At 56.4% G+C, this 18,194-nt stretch overlaps 1 protein-coding gene across 5 annotated transcripts in view; it reads left to right on the forward strand.

The window, feature by feature from the left end:
- Window positions 1-647: 647 nt before the first annotated feature.
- Window positions 648-18,194, forward strand: part of Zfyve28 (zinc finger FYVE-type containing 28) — a 49,503-nt gene continuing 31,956 nt past the window's right edge. For 3 of the 5 annotated variants that reach the window (XM_004624610.2, XM_023700112.1, XM_023700115.1), the window contains exons 1-6: window positions 650-672; window positions 7,988-8,128; window positions 9,650-9,787; window positions 11,395-11,597; window positions 12,677-12,766; window positions 13,769-13,858. In XM_004624610.2, the coding sequence (XP_004624667.1) occupies window positions 9,680-9,787; window positions 11,395-11,597; window positions 12,677-12,766; window positions 13,769-13,858 (491 nt within the window). In that variant the 5' untranslated portion in view covers window positions 650-672; window positions 7,988-8,128; window positions 9,650-9,679. Of the gene's footprint in view, window positions 673-7,987; window positions 8,129-9,649; window positions 9,788-11,394; window positions 11,598-12,676; window positions 12,767-13,768; window positions 13,859-18,194 lie in introns of all 5 variants that reach the window. The other 2 variants (XR_002817863.1, XM_023700114.1) reach the window with 2 other exon arrangements.

An 18,194-nucleotide genomic window follows, 5' to 3' on the forward strand; every position in this document is an offset into this window, starting at 1 on the left:
GGATTGGCCCCTTGCATAGCAAGCCCTGCCGAGCCCTGTGGGCCCCCTGCCCTTCTGCTCTGGGGACAGCTTCTCTCTTGGGCTGGGGGAGGAGTGCCTCCAGGCAAGACAGCGGTGTTTAAACTGTTCCTAACATCTAAAGCTGCTCTGGGCACTAATTTACCAGGCTGCCTGTGAAACTGCGGAGGCATGGAGTTGCCTCCGATGATGCTGAAGCAGCTTTGCACAAGCTTGTTCTTCTTTTTTTTTAATACAGGGTCTATAGGGTCTCACTACACAGATGGGACTCGTAGTGATCCTCCTACTTTTAGCCTCCCGAGTGCTGGGATTACAGGCGCACACCACCACTCCAGTCTCAATCACTGTCTTAGCATGCCCCAGTGGGGGGCGGGGCCAGCACGGCAGGCTGGGGGATCGAACTCCTGCCCCTGCCTGTCTAAGCAGGTGCATTAATCCACTGAGCCATTTTGCTGGCCCTAAGGTTATTCTTATAAAATGTCATGTAGGATCCTCTGGTTATCAAAGCTTGAGTGAGGTTCATGATGCCTCAGAATCTACGTATGAGCCTCTCCGACTGCATGGGGCAGCTGGGTGCTGTTCTCCCCAGGCTCCGCCAGGAGATGGCCTTCCTCTTGCATGGATGTCCCTGTCCCACTGCAGTGCCTGCCACAGGTGTGTGTGCTGGATGGGCAGGGTCGTCCTGGGCCCCCCTTGGTCTCTGAGGGTAGGCTAGGTCTTTGCCAGCCGAGCCTCTTGAGCCGGAAGCCATGCCTGAGAGGGTGAGGACTGCGGAGGAGAGCAAGCCACTGTTGGTCCCGGACTATGAACACCAAGGAGGCGCGATCAACGTGGTGCTGAAGTTGGCTGTAGTCCCAATTTCACCTGCCAATTTTTTTTTTTTTTTTTTTTTTTTGCGAAACCAGGGATTGAACTCAGGCCCTTGTGCTTGCCAGGCAAGCGCTTATTCTACTGAGCCATCTCCCTGACCCCCACTTGCCATTTTTGAAGACATGGGAGCTGTGAAGCTGAGCTGGGCATTCCCTACCCCTGGGACACCGAGCTGACACCCACAGATAGAGGAAAGGTTTATTTTGGCTCACAGGTTTTAGAGGATTCAGTCCATGGTCAGCTGGCTCCAAGGCAGGAACGGGATGGCTGAGAGGCAGAGTGAAAGAGCTGGGGCAGGGGACAGTTGCTCCCCACATGGTGGCCAGGAAGCAGAAGGAGGGAGGAGCCAGGGAGGAGGACGACCCTCCAGGCCCCTCCTCCAGCAGCCCACCTTTGCGACCAGGCCCCTCCTCTTGGGAGTCCCCTATGACCTAATCACCTCTCAGGCTCTGAACATGTGCACTTCAGGGGATGCCCTAGATCTGCTGCAGGATTAGAACACAGACCCAAGCCCTGATGACTGTGCCCTGTAGCCATTCCTGATGACACTACCCTGCCCCGTGTCCCCATTACTGTGAATGTTCTGAAGGCCTGCGCAGTGCGAGCCTGTCCCTGAGAGCAGCACTCGCACACCCCTCAGTGCTGCCGCACAGTTCCAGGACAGCCTCGCTCAGCTCCCATGCCCTGTGCACGGCTCTGTGAGGCACAGTGGGCTGAGCAGGCTGCACTACGCACAGCTGGTCACACCCGGGGCAGCGAGCCCTGCAGCAGTCTGGAGACCAGCAGTGCAGCCACCAACCACAGCAGATCCGTGGCCCAGCAGAAGCCCGGCTCGGGGCGGGGTGAGAAGGGCCCTCCCCCATCTCCTGCCAGTCTCCCTGCTGCGTCTTGCAGAGTGTGCAAAAGATGGGCATATGGAGGCCGCTAGTAAACCAAACAGCAAGACCGTCCCTTGTGACCAAATGAGTGTCTGTCTGCTGGTGGATGGTGACAGTGCCACCAGCTCAGCGAGGTCTTGGCATCCAGCCCCTGAGGGGAGGAAGGGTGGTGGGTACCACAGGAGCACCTAGGTCAGTACGTGGAGGCTGTGAGCAGTCCTGGCCTGGGGGACCTGCTGTTCCTCAAAGGTCAGGTCTTCTTGATGGCCAGGCATAGCATGGGCCGCTGTTCCTGTGTTGGGGTTGAAGGTCAGCTGGCAGGGTGGGGGCCGGGTTTGGATGTCTCCAGAGGCCTCACATAGCTTCACTGGAGGGCACAGTCCTGGGCTTCAGGGAAAGCAAGGTCCAGGTCAGCCGCTTGGGTACCCTGCCCTCCTCTGCCCACTTAGGTCTGTGCCTCCCTGAAGCCCACGTGTGTCCACCATCTCTAGGATCTGGTGCGCTGCATTCTCTGATGCTGAGCATGGGGCTGGTTGTACCTGGCAGCTCATCTTGGGGACTGGTGTTCAAAACTGGGTCCACATCCTAGGTGCAGCTGCTGGGGGCAGGCTGAGTGCAGAGCCTGCCAGGCTTCACTCGTTGCTGGGCTTACCCAGGACTGGAGCGTCCTCTCAGGTCTGCTGAGCCACCTGTCCTGCCATCTGTCCCACCCTCCTGTCTTGCCACCTGCCCACTGCTGTCCTCTCCTGCAGTGTGGCCAAGTCTGTCATGCTACCACTGTGGAGTGACACAGGCGTCCTTCAAGGCCATGCTGGGGGAGCAGGAGTGTGAGAGGGATCTGGTCCTGGCGCTCGTACCCCTCCTCTTCCATGCAGAGAGGCTGGTGGGGGCTCAGTGCCCTGGGGAATCTGGCTCTGGTGTCAGATGTGCCAGCCAGCCAGCGCTGCCTTTGTGAGCTTCAGTCTGGCATGGGTTGAAGGCACACAGGGCCATTTTGCAGGAGGCTGTCGGGAGCAGTGCTCTGCTCGGGCCATGCCCCAGTCCCTCTTGGGGTGGCCAGCAGTGTGGGCAGCGTGCTGGGCAGCCCCGTGTGCTCCAGGTCATCCCACTCCACGGCCACATCTGCACACTGCGCAGGGACCGGCCGTGCCTGGATAGCGATCTAGCGCTGTACGTGCCGGGTCTGGGTGGCCCATCCTGCCCTGCGGCGGTGAGTACACAGCTGCTTTGGCTCCGCGTTGGGCGCTTCTGCCTTCCACAGTGGTGCTTGGCAGGGGCATCACCTCTAACTAAAGGCTTCCTTCTTCAGCCCCAGTCTTGTTTTCTTTGAGTGTAAAAACTTCTACAGCTATGATTTACCTTGAGATCGTACTCTCCCATGGCATGATTAAAAGACATTCCTCCAGCAGCAGCCCCTAATTCCAGCCCTCAGGAGGCTGAGGCTGGAGGATCATGAGGTCAAGGCCAGCCTGCACAACACAGTGAGCCCGTCTAAAAAAAAAAAGAAGACGTTTCTCCTGTGCTCCAATCTATTATCTTGCAATGCTAGCTCACAAATTTTAGTAGACTGTCTTCCCAGCCAGTTCCCTTTGTCCTGAACATTTTACTTTGGGGCTATTAGAAACTTGAATACTGAGTGTTAAAATGTTAGTGCGTGGGCTGGTGCGGGCCACTTTTGTGCATGGCACGCCGGCTCTGTGCTGCCCTCAGTCCCGGCGTGCGTCCCCAGCAGCAGCCGAGCCCCTCACAGTCCGTGCTTTCTCCAGGTGATGCGCAGGCCAGACTAACCGCTTGCCTCATGTTCTGCATACTTAGAAATGGAAATTTAGTGTCCTTGATTTTTTTCTGGATTCTGTTAGAACAAATTGAATTTTATCAGCTTTGTTAATCACTGCCAGCAGACTGCAGACTTGGACTCTTCTGTCCCAAGTACCAGTCCTGTGGGGGCTGCAGACAGCGTGTCACCAAAAGGGTGGGCCTTGCCTATTTTAGCTGCGTTTTTTTTCTGAATATTTTTAATTTCTTCTGCTCAGTGTGTATATGTGTGTGTCTCGTGAGTGTGCATGTGGAACCAAGTTCTCTAGTTTTGCTAAGTGTTCTCACCTACATCTGGTAGCAAAAGGGCGCCTGCCTATGTGCGCCTCTGTCAGATCCACAGCCCCTGCGTGTCTGTGGGGCCCTTCCCAAGGGGCGTGTGGAGCCTATTCTCACTTGAGATCTCCGTGCGTGTGGGTGGGCTTGGGTGCCTTATTTGTGCTGTCCCTTGTCCCCCAGAGCTCTGCATCTGGTGATCACAGATATCCTTGCTGTTTCCCCACATCAAAGGAACTGCAGATGACTACAAAGTCATTTTAAATGGCCCTGATGCCTATGCTGAGAGGGGCTTTCGGCAGGCGGGGTCTGCAGGCTCTTTTGGGGAGGCTTGAGCCAGCCCCACAAACAGCTTTTGGAGATCTTGAGTTTTACCTTTGAGTAGAGTCACTTAGGACTTTCTGAGGGTGTCACTGACAGTCATGGGCAGCTGGTCCTCCTTGGTGGACACCACTGTGGCTGAGGGCCAGAGCCCTGCTCCTAGGGAACCTGCGTGGATCTGCATCTGGGCCTCTCTAAAGGAACCTGGGGGCCGGTGAGATAGCTTAGCAGACTGAGCGCATGCTTAGGCAAGTGCAGGGACCAGGATTTGATCGCCGGCACCACTTGCTGTGCTGGCCCAACCCCTGGGCATGCTGAGCCAGTGACCTGGCCTGAGCATAGTGGATACGCCTGTAATCCCAGTGCTAGGGATGCTGAAAGCAGGAGGATCACTATGAGTCCAAGCTTATAATGAGACCTTGTACCAAATGTATAAAAAATAATAAGCAAGTAAGTAAGAGCCTGGAACAGGCAACTTCCATGGTAGCAGCCCAGCCCTCAGTCCTGCAGGCAGGCGGTCCCCCATGTCTTCATGGCCCCCCTCTGCGTGCATCCATCTGCGGTCCGTCTCTTCCTGGTGGTGGTGGTGGTGGGGGGGGATACTGGGCATATTGAAGAGGACCTACTCTAAGGACCTCCTTTTACTGTAGTCACCTCCTCACAGGTCCTCTCCCTAAGTGCAGTCACACTGTGCAGTCCCAGGGGTTAGGGCTTCAGTGTATGAAGGGGGCACAGTTCAGCGTATAAGGTCACAGTGCCAATCTGACCCCTCTGGCAGGGGATCTCTGTGCCTGGGGATATCTCAGCCCTATGAGAAACCTTTGGGGCACCAGCTGCCCCTGAGGCAGAATGAAGGGGCCCTGGAGACACATGTGGCCCTTTTCCCAGGAAGGACTCGGCTTCCCTGTAGCGGCATCAGGTGTCCTGCTGAATGGAACCTGGAGCCAGAGTCCCTTGTGGGCCAGCCATTAGGCCCACTGTGCTTGTGAGGCACTAACACAGCTGCCCCATGTGGTTCTTGCATCCCCTGCTTTGTTGACAGGGCTCCTTTCTAGCATTTTCCCTGGGGACGCCTGTCCTGGTGGCACCTGCCCTGCTGGTGCTGTGTGCTCAGGGCTCCCTCTATGTGCTGATGAGGACCATTGTGCTGGCAGTCTCATGACAGCAGCCAGCCCCATCTCGGCCTTTGGAAAATGAGTGAGAGCCAGCGAGGAGTTAGAGATGCTAGCGATCCAGCATTCACTAGGGATGCGGGCGTAGCGCCTGCAGCTGTTGGGCTTTCCTCTGCTCTGACGTCTGATTGTGTTCCCCTCCTGGCACTGAGGACCGGGAGTGTATTCTGTAGCATGTCTGTCGCTGAGATGCCTGACACCCGTGACATAAGGGAGAGGAAGTTTATTTGGCTCCTGGATTCAGAGGCTACAGTCCATGGCTGTCTGGCTCTCAGACAGCTGCGTCAGGGCAGACGGGCCGGGCGGAGCAAAATGCTCAGGTCCTGGAGGCTGGAAACAGCACCAGAGAGGAAGGGGAGGGCCCAGAATTATCCCCAAGGGCAGATCTCAGGACCCGCACAGACACACCCAAGGGTGCTCTCCTAATCTCTGGGAGCATCACAGCCAGTTAGGTGGACACAGTTAAAGCTAACCAGTACAGTGGGGCTCCTTTGTCCTGTCACCTGGCTCTGGGGTCTCTGCTCTGGCCTAGGCGACATGGCTTTCCTTCTATTGATGTTCTTTTTAGTCACTGGGGTGTATGGCCATCCCACGAGGGCTCAGCTGTGCAGTGAACAGCGCTGCGGGTCGTGAGGTAGAGGACAGGGGTGGCCTTGACCCTGAGGCTGAGGGAGCCCATTTGAAACACCAGCGGGCTCCACCCTGGCCCCACCCCAGGATGAGCACAAGTGCACACACAGCCACACTGAGCTGTACACACGCAAGGCATGCTTACACAGAAGGTGCGTGGGCTTAGCACACACATTTGCACATAGCAATCATATGCACATGCATGCGCATACCTTGTACATGCTCAATTGCACACACACGTGCACACACACACATGCACTCACACAGCTGTTTGTCAGCCCATCCAGGACAGAGGAGTGAGTGTGTGGTCGCCCCAGCCCTGGGGACATATGTGGCCCTGGAGGCTCAGCCCCTTCCTTCAAGTGGGATGGTGACAGGTGGGACGTGTGACACCGTGGCCGTTACCATGTTTTGTGCACCTCTGTGGTTTCTGCACTTGCTCCCCTGCTGACTGGAGGGCGTACCCCAGCTGACCCAGAAGTTGTACAGTTACTTCAAGGACTACCTGTGCCCGGGGAGGTCTTCGGGGCCAGGTAGGAAGGCTCTTGGGTCATCCTTTGTCTCCACAGCTTGAGCAGCCTGCTTGTTATGCCCTTTTTTGTGCAGCAGAGGTTTTGCTTCCTGGAGCTGTCAGGATCCAGTGCTCTAAATTCAGAGCCGAGGGCCAGCGCAATAGTTCAGCAGACTAAGCACCTGCTTTGGCAAGTGCAGGGACCAGGGTTCAATTCCTGGTCCCTCATGCTGTGCCGGCCCTGCCCCTGGGGTGTACCGAGCCAGCAACCTGCCTGCCACACACTGATGCAGTCTGGGTCCAGCTTTATCACAGAGCGGCCACGGGTTGGGGGAACTGAGGCTCATGGCCTTGGCAGGACCCCAGACCGTTGGCCACACGTGGTGGGGGTGATACGGCTCGGTGCCTTCTCATCCCTGCCTCCAGCATCTGCTGACATCAGCCCAGCCCTACATAGAGCAGCTGTTGGATGGACAGGGGTCTCCCCAGCCTCCCTGGAAAGTCCTGGGAAAACTCATGTCCCTTGTGGCCGAGGCCTTGCGGCTCAGGAAAAGCTTCTCTGGGACAAGGCTGTGTGGAGAGAGGCCAGGGGCCAGAGAGTAGGGGCAGTGGGGCTGGGGCAGAAACTAACAGTGATGCAGAGGAGTTACATTTGGGCACCAGTCTTGCCAGTATTCCCAGGCAGAGGAGAGGGAGTCCAGGGGCGGCTTGTGTGGGGTGCGTGTGCACACTTGGCAGCACAGCCTGTCTGTCACAGAGCCACCGTGACATTTGTGCCCGGGGGTGGTTGCTCTCCTGCGCCCTTCCCTGGATATTCATACAGCAAGGACACCTTCTGTAGCCCTCATGCAAAGGCTGCTTGACCCTTCCCTGTGCTGCTCTTGCTCCTGGAGTCTCACATCCAGGGAAGGGGCCGCTGGCACCGGGTGCTATGGGGCCTGCACAGGCTCTGTGTGGAGTGAGGGGCGGAGACCAGCAGGCCCAATTAAGGACGCTCGGTGTGGTGTCATGAGACCCAGACCTGAGCCTCTCCAAGTCTAGGGAAGGGGAGCCCTGAATAGAGGCACTTCCTGGGCTGGAGGCCGTGCCGGCAGGGCTGGCGAGCTGCTGGGCACTGTCTGCTTCAGCATTTCAGTGGAGTATGCATTGTCTTGCCCTGGGCCACTGCCCTTGTTGACCGTTTCAGGTCAGATCTGTGAATATAATCTTTCCTAAGAGCCATTTCATCATCCTGCAGTTCCTGACCCTGTTCCTCACAGAGCCCTGGTCTATGTTGGATGAAGACCTGGGGTCAGGGTCCGAGCCAAGTCTGAGAGGTGACCCCCGCCTGGCTGTGGTGTCCTGTAGCTCTGCCCCGGATGTGTGCTGAGATGCTTCTGTGTGCAGGAATCTGCTAGGAGAGCTGGCTGCTCCTCAGGCGGGAGGTTCTGGGCTGGGGGCTTGCCCGGGCAGTGACCCTCAGGCCTCTCTTACACGCCCAGCATCTCTCTCCCCAGAGGTCCGACCCACAGCTGCTGGCCCAGTTCTACTATGCTGACGAGGAGCTGAACCAGGTGGCCGCGGAGCTGGACAGCCTGGACGGGAGGAAGGACCCCCAGCGCTGTACACTGCTTGTCAGCCAGTTCCGCTCCTGCCAGGTGAGTAGTGAGCACGGGATGGAATAGCCAGGGCCTGGCAACTCCAGGCTATACCAACTGCTCGCACCCTGCAGGGACTTCTCAGGGTTGGCCATGGCGGTTCTGGCGACGCAGACCAAAGAGGTGGGTGGCTGGAGTGGGAGGAACAGTGCTGGGTAGGGTACAGCATGGTTCACCTCAGAGACCCAGAGCTGGAAGCAGCGAGGAGAGCTGACAGGAAGGACAGGTGCTGGGCAGTGCATGCAGCCTTGACAGGGTGACGTGACCACACTGCGGCTGACAAACAGTGCCTGAGCCACTGCTGCATAATAAACAGAGGCCCTGCAAACCGCTGCTAAAAATATCTCTGCTGACACGTTTCCTTCCCATGCGCCAGACGCGCAGGGGCGTCTCTGGGAACGCGGAGGATGGTGCAGAGCTTTGTCAAGTGACCAGTAGGCAAGGCCTTACGAAGACTAGGACCACCGGTCTGGCAGCACCGACTCAGAGCCTGGAGGCTTCCTGATTCCACTGCTAGGAGTCCGTGGCTCCTGGGGAAATTACCCCCAGCTTAGAGCAGCCCACGGCAATGGCAGCAATATTTCCGGTGCAGAAGTAGAAACATAGCGTGGCCTGCAGCAGAGGCTGGGTGGTCTCGCAGGCCTCCAGCGGGAGCTGAGCCGGGACAGTTGAGGTGGTTCGCTCTCCATCGACAGCAGCACAGAACAAAGTCAGGTGCTCCCAAGTCTCAGCTCGGGTCAGGAGCAGGCCGGCGGGGTACAGGGGTGGAAATGGGAAAGCCACAGGCCCTGCCGGAAGGACGTTTCCACCGGGGAGTTTCCCTGCCTCCCTCCATGTCACCTTCCAGCTTCCTGTGATGAATGTGCATTAATAATCTTGTATTTCAGAAAATTAAAGGAAAAATCTTTAAGCATGCAATTCTCTTGTCATCCAGTGGAATTAAAGGTCTGTGTTTAAAGTAGGCAATTTTAAAGGAAAGGAGGATGGGATTTGGGCAGCTGAACAGGCTGCTGCTGTGCTTTCTGTTTGGAGCAGCAGGGAGTAAAATAACTTTGAAGAGTCTTTAAAATCGCCTCAATGTGTCCTGAGGCTCAGATGAGAAAGGACAGAGCCGCTGAGAGTTTTGCAAGCGTTAGCTCACTCCAGCCTCTGGGCAGCCGGAGCTGTGCTTTCCATTTTGCAGACAGAGCTGCAACGATGGGAGAAGTGGGTGGTGCTGGCCCAGGTCCTGGGTCCCCAAGGCGTGGGATTCCTGCCTAGTGCCTGTGAAGTGTCCCCAGAATCAACACACGCGGGAACTCAGGATGCTGTGGCCGCGCTGTGTGCTAGTGCACACACTGGTGTCACGCTGCCGAGCAGGGTGGAGCCTCCTCCCCTCCAGATGCCTGGACTGTGTGGCTCTTTCCTAACAATCATACAGGAAGCGCAGCTGTGTGCCTCGGTTGCCACTGTGCCCGTTTCCCATGGGGCTTGACAGCCGCCGGCCGGGCAGTGATGAGTGCTGTCTCCGTTCTCTTTCAGGACAACGTGTTAAACATCATCAACCAGATCATGGACGAGTGCATCCCCCAGGACCGTGCCCCCCGGGACTTCTGTGTCAAGTTCCCCGAGGAGATCCGGCACGACAACCTGGCTGGCCAGCTGTGGTTCGGTGCTGAGGTAGCTTACACTGTGAGGCCACAGTGCCCCTAGGAGAGCAGGGGGAGCCATGAACCTGCGCCCCAAGGCAGCACATGCAAGTGAAGCTTCCTGTAGCTTCTTGGGGGCTTAGGGCCCCAGACGTCCAGGACACCCACACCTGGTTCTCAGGAGCAGTAACTCTAGTGTTGAGGATAGGAGTTCCAGCTGGTGTGGTGGTGTGCCCCATCATCCCAGCTACTCAGAAGGCTGAGGCAGGAGGATCAAAAGTTCAAGCCCAACCTGGGCAACTTAGTGAGACCCTGTTGCAAAATAAAAATTAGTTTGATCAAAGGACCAGGGGTGGATCTCAGTGGCAGAGCACTTGCCTGGCACATGCACAGCTCTGGATTCCATTGCTGGTACACCTACACGCGCACACGCACACGCACACTGGCAGTTCCCTCCCCTACTTGTAGCAGCGATGACAGTTTGTGGGCTCTGCGGGGCCTTTACTCTTGCCACATCTGCCAGGAGTAGGTCAGAGTTTTATGTTCATCTGTCGAAGAGGAAACTGAGGCACTGAGAGGAAGTACCCTGCCTGATAGCAGGACTGTGTCTCCCCAGCCCAGTGGCTTCCTGTGACCCCCCACTTCTCCTCGGCCTTGCAGTCCTCACCTGGGGGCTCCAGGGCTCTGAGTGTGCCCCTTGGCTCTGGACCTCCTCCTCCTTTCTGGCCTTCCCTCCACACCTCCCTGGTCTCCCCGGCCCTGCCTGGTTCTAACCAGCCTCTGCCTGCCTGCTGCGGGGGCACCCTCTCCCACCTTGGTGCCCTACTTTCTAAAGGGGCCCCAGGCAGAGGGCGCTGTGAGTGGTGCCAGAGGAGGCGTGAGCTGCCAGCTGCTGGGCCAGGTGCCCGAATGTAGGTGCAGTCTCTGACCGTGGTGCCCACAGCTCCCTGCTGTTCTGGGGAACCAGCTCCTCTCTTCCTCAGTCACCTAGGAGGTTGCTTCTTGTCTGACTCGCTGACAGGATGGGCTGGTGACTGCCCTGTTTGTGTGCAGGAACCCATGTCTCTCATGGCCTCCAGGGTCCTGCTGTACTCCACAGCCTAAGAGCAGCTGGCAGAATTTTGTTTGTGCCCCACTCTGGAGCCTAGCACATGTGGGGTTTGTGGGTGCAGGGGGGCCCCTCAGCCCGGTGGGAGTTGAGGGCCTACCAGGCCCCAAGTGTGCGTGTAGGGGCTGTCAGGTGTCCCTGAGCCCTGTGTGCACTAACAGTGTCTGTGACTGCCCGCCCGCCAGGAGCGCACGCTCTGGGAGCCGGCAGCCTGCACTGTCGCCTGCCTGGCCTCTGGAAACTCCTGACTGTGAGACAGTCAGCTCGGGCAGCACTGGAAGGGACAGGATCACCTCACGGCCCCTGCACAAAGCCCGCCCCTCCCTGTCTGCCTGCCCTGGGGGACAGATGGGGACCATGGTGTCACAGGAAGGCACAGTATTGCTGCTGCCACGTTTGCTCTGGACTTACGAGGAGCCCCGGAGGGGACTAGGAGCAGGGGGCCACTGAGGCCGGGGGCGCTGGGCTGGGCCCCAAGGACAGGGCCTCCGGAGGTCCCAGGGGTCCCTCAGCGCACCCTCTGCTCGCAGTGCCTGGCTGCTGGCTCCATCATCATGAACCGGGAGCTGGAGAGTGTGGCCATGCGGCCGCTGGCCAAGGAGCTGACGCGCAGCCTGGAAGACGTGCGCGGGGCCCTCCGGGACCAGGCGCTGCGTGACCTCAGCACCTACACGGAGAAGATGCGGGAGGCGCTCAGGCATTTTGATGTCCTGTTTGCCGAGTTCGAGCTCAGGTGACCCTGGTGACCCTGGCAGGTGCCCTGAGTGTGGGAGTCACAGCCTTTGCACTAGGCCCATGTGCCAGTTCTCGGGGATGGGTGGTCCCCCATACTTCCAGCCAGTGAATTCCACCATTCCAGGCAGGCCCGTAATCCCAGCATTCTGGGAGGCTGAGGCAGGCAGATCCACAGTTCAATCCCAACCTGGACAATTTAGTGACTCAGCAAGACCTTATTTTAAAAATGGGTGGAGTAGGGGATTCAGCTCAGTACAAAGGACCTGGGTTTAATCCTTAGTGCTGGAAGGAAAACCCTGAAAAACCAAAGCCCAAGAAACAAAGTGTGGAAAACCACAAGGAGCCTAGCAAGGAGCAGCACGTGAGGGCTTGGTGCCCTTGCTGGTGTGGGCTGAGGGCCTCCAGGGAGGGATGCGAGCAGAGGGGTCTTTGGCCAGAGAGCTCTGGTGGCGTGGACTTGGGGTCAGGACCTAGAGGGGTCCCTCTGGCAGCACAGCTCGCCGCAGGTGAGGGAGGGCTGGGCACGTGGGGAGCCGCGCTCGTGCATCCCGAGCTGTGTAGTCTCTGGCAGGCCCTCTGGCAAGGCTGTCTGGGAAACGAGAGTGCCAACCGTTGGGCTTTACTTTCTTCTTTGGTTTTCCAAATGGACTTTCATAGCAAGAAAGGGTTAGAATCGGTGTCTTAGAAGGAAAGAATGCACTCTGGGGAGCTGGCGGCTGCCCCGAGTCCCTGCGCCCAGCTGGCCTTGCTCTGGGTGCAGGGCTCCACGTGGCCGACTGCTACGATGGGCGCACAGGGCTGTCCGATGCTCACACTTGCACACTTGCACACTTGCTCCGGCGTCAGACTGGGCCCAGGGAGAGGCAGCTGCCCAGCGGAGGGATGGCTTGGGGGAAACAGTGCAGAGCGGTCTGAGGCGGCCCTGGGCCTGCCCCAGGAGAGCCTTGCTTGAGACGTCACTGCAAAGCCGACAGCTGTGGCCGTGATCCTGATGGCACTGCTGAGGGTTGGGGTCGCGAGCTCATTTTGGGGAGGCCCAGGTGGCTCGGGGCCTGATACGCCTTGCTGTGCCTGCAGCTACGTGTCAGCCATGGTGCCTGTGAAGTCCCCCAGGGAGTACTACGCGCAGCAGGAGGTCATCGTGCTGTTCTGCGAGACTGTGGAGCGGTAAGCTGGCGCGGGAAGCCCGGTGGGCCTCGCCGGGGCCTAGCCTGCTCTTGCTGCCGGTGGCAGAGAGCAAGGCCTCCCAGTTGATCGTTGGTCCACCTTTTCTCCAGCCAGAGGGATTGTGCAGCTGGTGACTCATGTGCAGGGAGGGAGGCTGGCAGGATGGCCCGTAGGCAGGAGCACCCTGCCCCCACCTGCCCACCGCCTGGCTCCTTGTCGTGACAGCCCACGATGAGGCCCTCTCTGGGCTTCAGGCCTGCCGAGCACACTTTTGGGCGTGACGCATCAGTGCAATCAAAGCCAGGTTTTCTGAGGGTATGTGGGGGTCAAGTCTTCCGCTGTGGTGTTAGTAAGTTTTGAAAATTGACCAGCCTCACATCACAAGTTTGTTTTTTGAGGAGCAGTACTGGAAATTGAACTCAGGACCTCGCGCTTGCCAGTGTACTGCTAGCTCCTGGCCCCAAGTTTGTTATTTTGAAAAGACAGATCATTCACTGCTGATTCTTTGAGAGAGATTTCCAGGTGCTAGAAAATGAGATGACAGGAAGTGCTGCTGATCTCACAGCCCCTGGCAACTGTACCTGCTCACCTGGCATGGAGAAGGCCCCTGCTATGCTGGAAAGGGACAGCAGCCCCAATCCTCAGGAGGTGTCCCTTGTGAGGAGATGCCTGTCCCGCATGTATTCTTGGTGCTGAAGTGCTCCAAACCCCCGGTTAGGCGAAGCTCACCTGGCTGGCTTCCTGGGGCTCAGCACTATCCCTACTCACTTCGCCTGCTCCCCACATTTCTGCTCCCTTCCTGGGCTGAGGCAAGGCAGGTGGAAGACAGACTGCACCTCACCGCCTCTTCCAGGGCCGTCTGCCCTCTGCAGCCTTTCCAACATTAGCCTCTACGTGGGTAAGGGGTGCAGTGGACTCAGGTGGGGGTCAGTGCACCCTTCTCTTGCCCCCACTCGGTCCGTCCAGCCCTGGATGTGCCGCTCACTCCCTCTCCCTGGCCAGGGCCCTGGACTGCGGGTACCTCACCCAGGACATGATCGACGACTACGAGCCAGCGCTCATGTTCACCATCCCCCGACTGGCCATCGTGTGGTAAGTGCCCCTTGTGCCTGTCGGCTACAAACCTTGTACCGTCTCAATTACTTCCCTGGTGTTGAGACGCCAAATCTGACACCCACAAGTGAAAGGAGGAGAGCCTTTGCTTAGCTCACAGTTCTCGAGGTCTTAGCCCATAGTCTGGCTCTCAGCTGGGTGGCATGGCAGAGGGGTGGCACAGAGGGGAACAGTCCATGGCAGGAGAGGCAGCGGTAGCTATCAAGAGAGGACAAGGGCTGTGTGCCTTGAGGGTGACGGTCACAGTGGCTCTCCCCTTCCCAGAATTGCACCCATGATCCCATCCCCTCCTCAAAGCCTCACCTGTGAGCTGTGAGCATTTGCGCTTTGGGGGAACATCTGGGTAGAAGCTGTAACACGGCCTGTCCCTCAGCTTTCCAGAGCAGTCACCAGATGGGCCACTGGGGCTCCCCAGCAGACGGGAGGCTGAGTGACCATAGCACCACTTACTTAACTTTGTGTGGGAGGGAGCAAGGTGGCTGGACCCTTGTCACCTGCCACGGGACAGGTGTGATGGACAGCAGCTCACTGTCACAGACACTGTGGCAGTGACCTCCAGGGTAGAAAGTCATGCAGGGGCTCTGCAGTAACAGGAAGACAAGGTGCTCTGGTAGGCCCGACTCTTGAGTTAGTGGGGGGGGGGCGACCAACAGATGGGTGGGATGCTTGCTGTGGGGCTGCCTGGTGAGGAGTCTTCTTGTTGGCAAGGGATACCAGACATGGGGAGAATAGGAGCTCACTGGCAGTCTTCATGACCTGGGGGGCTCAGGGACATGAGGCAGCCCCTGGACTGGGGCCCTCCATACCCAGGGCCAGGTGTGTTGAGGCACCTGCAGAGCATTTCCAAGGCACGGCCTGGGTATCTTGGACTTGATCCCTGTTGCTTACCCCAACTCCAGACGTGGACCTGCTTTCCTATAGCCAGGTAATGTCCCTGAGGAGGAGACTTGAGGGGGACCTTCATGCCCAGGAAAGTGGTGCTTTGGACAACTGGCTTGCAGGTGCAGAGCGAGCAGACTGGGGTGGGGAATCCAGGGATAGATACCATAGGAGGTGTGAATGTCTGTGATGTGGCTGGGGAGTGCGTGGTGGCGCTAAGCCAGGAGAAGAGGTCCAAGGCACCAAACACACAGCCTTCTGTTGTGTGTAGAGTACGTGGAAGAGCGTGGGTGGGGTAGTAGGACAGCGCAGGACCATGTTCTGTCTGCACAGGATGGAGGGGCCTCCTTCTGCAATGGGACAGGTAGAGTTAGAGAGCATCCAATGCCCTGGCCAGTCCATCTGGCTGTCTGTGTCCTCTCAGTTGCTTCTTGGGACATTTCTGGGAAGTCTTCTTGGCACTGTTCAACTCTCAGTGCTTTTCTGGAACCTTCCAATGGCTCAGTGTCCTGGCCACCCTCCTCCTCTTCTCCCTCTTTCCTCAGAGCTTTGTTCTTTCCTCAGGTTGGCAGACTGACACAGCAGGCCAGGTCCTGTCACATGGAGGGGCTGGAGAGGTCACTTTAAGTTCTTTTATTAATTGATAGCATTTGGGGATTTCTCTTCGCCTGAGCGTGTTAAAGTGGGAGGACCAGTGTTCCAGCACACTTCATGTGGTCAACACAAAGCGGCTTAGAGTGATGGGGCCTGAGGGTGCAGGTGGCCCCACCTGGCCCACAGAGCTCCTTCAATGGCCTTGTGACTCTATTACATGGTTTTCATCCTAGGAGAAGGCCTCTGTGTGGCCAGACTTGTTTTGATGGATCCGATGAGCCTTTTTGGACCTTATCTCTTTGCTTTGTTTGAAAAAAAGAACAGAGCTCCTTGGAGCAGGGCATTTTGTCAGCAGGGCAGGTCTGGGAGTCTTCAGGGGCCCTGCCCCTGGGGGACTGGCATGGCCTTGGGGAGATGGGGGAGTCCCGCTCCTCTTTCTGACAGACCCCCGCAGGTACCTCATGTGGAGCCCTGAGCTTGGCTCGCCCTTCGCACACTGCCCTGGCCTCGAGGGTGGCTTTCCTCAGACTCTGTAGTGCCCGCCCCTGTCCAGGCCTTCATGTCCACAGCAGCCTGCTGCCCCTTCCAGCTCTGCCTGCCACGCTCCCAGCCGAGTGTGGCCGAGGGCGCCCAGGCTGTGCTTAGGCAGCAGTGCTTCTGCAGTAACCCAGGCAGCCAGTGACCCCGGCACACGAGGTTCCTGGTGTCCCACTGTGCACAGCCGTTTGTTGCCTCCCCTTGCTGCCCATGCCTGAGCACAGGATGCGCAGGACAGAGCCTGTGTCCTCCTGAACACATTGTTGTCACCCACAAAGATAGGCCACGACCTTTCCACATCTGCAGCAACTCTGCAATCACTCGTGCATGCCCTAGGGGCACCACCGCCTTCCATTTCTGTAGGTTTGCTGGTCTAGGCCCTTGTGTCAGTGGGGTTCGTGCTGCCTGTGTGCCTCCACAGCAGGGCAGCGAGGCAACCCCTTTATCCAGCAGTGTGCCCCGGGGCCTGTGTCTGGTAGCCTGAAGCCTGCTGTAGAGTTTTGCTGCCTTGGTCTCACAAAGAGTACATGTATATTTATAAAGATTAGCCCTAAATTCGTACTTGAGGGGCCTGCCCCGTAGCTCAGTTGTTTCAGTGGCTGCTTCAACAAAGCAGTCAGCCTCAGGTTGCTGTGGTTCGATCCCCACAACTCCAGCCAGCCAAACATGCCCTGAAGGCATTCTGAGCCAGCCCCTTAAAAAAAAAATCCTAAATTCTTACTTGTAACAAAAAAAATTTTGAATTTTTTTTGGGAGGTGAATATCCAGAATTAAGGAATTGATTTAAAATCATAGTCTCGCCTAGTAGGGGTGAACCTTTGCATGCTCAATGATATAAACGGCCTGCTGCAGCATTTATACCTTTGGTCAAGGCAGTAAGGAATTTAAGAGGAAAACCTGAAATAACATGTAAAACATCCCCAGTGAATAAAAAATTGTTACCAACTACTGTGTATTTACTTTACAAATTTATAAAATTTCTGGATATGTCAGATAAAGCTTATGTAAGTAGAAAGCTGAGTAACAAATAGTCCTTTATGATTTTGATAAAGTATGCATAGCACGACTTACCACCCTGACCCCTGCTGAGTGCACCTTTCACTGCTATGATGAACAGTCAGAGTGCGCAGCCATCACCACCAGCCAGCTCTGTCCCTAACTGAAGCTGTCTGCACTGACCGTGACTCCCCGTCCTCTCCTCCTACCACGTTCCCTTCTATCTCTGTGGATCTGACTACTCTCGGGACCTCTTTCAGTAGACTCACACAGGGCTTGTCCTTTTATGTCTTGATTATTTTGCTTGCAATAATATCAGGGTTCGCCCATGAAATTCTGAACTTCAGCAGATATCCAAATTTTCTTCCTCCTTAAAAGGCTGAGTAATATTCCAATACATGCAAAAATAAATGTCATTTAATGTGAGATTGGTAGTAGAACTGAAAAGAATAAAGTAGGAATAAATGTAACCCAAGAGATCAAAAAGACGTGGACACTGAAAGCCATGACATGCTGCTGAAAAAGGTAAAGATTACTGCAGTGGAAAGGAATCCCATGTTCATGGATTGAAAGAGAGTGTCTTAGGGGCAGCATGCCTCAAAGTGATGCGTGCTCACTGAAATTTCCGTCAAAACCCCGCTGCCTTGTTCCTTACGTAAGTGAGGAAGCTGGTTCTCAAATTCACGTGCAACTGCCGTGGGCCCTGAATAGGCAAAACAGTATTGAAAAAGAAGAAGTGCTGCAGGGCTCATACACTCTGAATGCAAAACCTACAAATCACTGTAGTCCTCTGAAAAAGGAGGTTGAGGAGGATTTCAGAAAATGGAAAGATATCCCTTGCTCTGGGGTAGGAAGAACCAGTATAGTGAAAATGGCCGTACTTCCAGAACTGTTATACAGATTTAATGCAGTTCCAACCAAAATTCTAACAGCGTAACTCACAGAATTCAAGAAAACAATCCTAAAATTCATTTGCAACCAGAAGAGACCTAGAATAGCAAAGGCAATTCTGGGCCACTAAGGCAAGACAGGGACACATAATCTCTGACTTGAAATTATACTACAAATTTACTGTGATAAAAACAGCATAGTGCTGGCCCAAAAACAGAGCCAAGGACCAGGGGACAGATTGGAAGACACAGAAACAACTCCAGACGCGCTCTGCCACTTTATTTTGGCAAAGGTGGCAAACACATTCACTGGAAGAAAGACAGCTTCTTTAATAAATGATGCTGGAGGGCTGGAGAGATGGCTCAGTGGTCTAAAGCACCTACTTAAAAAAACAAGCTCGGCAAAGCATCAGGGACCT

This window comes from Octodon degus, unplaced genomic scaffold (assembly GCF_000260255.1).
Source record: "Octodon degus isolate 3935 unplaced genomic scaffold, OctDeg1.0 scaffold00006, whole genome shotgun sequence".
NCBI classification, from domain to species: domain Eukaryota; kingdom Metazoa; phylum Chordata; class Mammalia; order Rodentia; family Octodontidae; genus Octodon; species Octodon degus.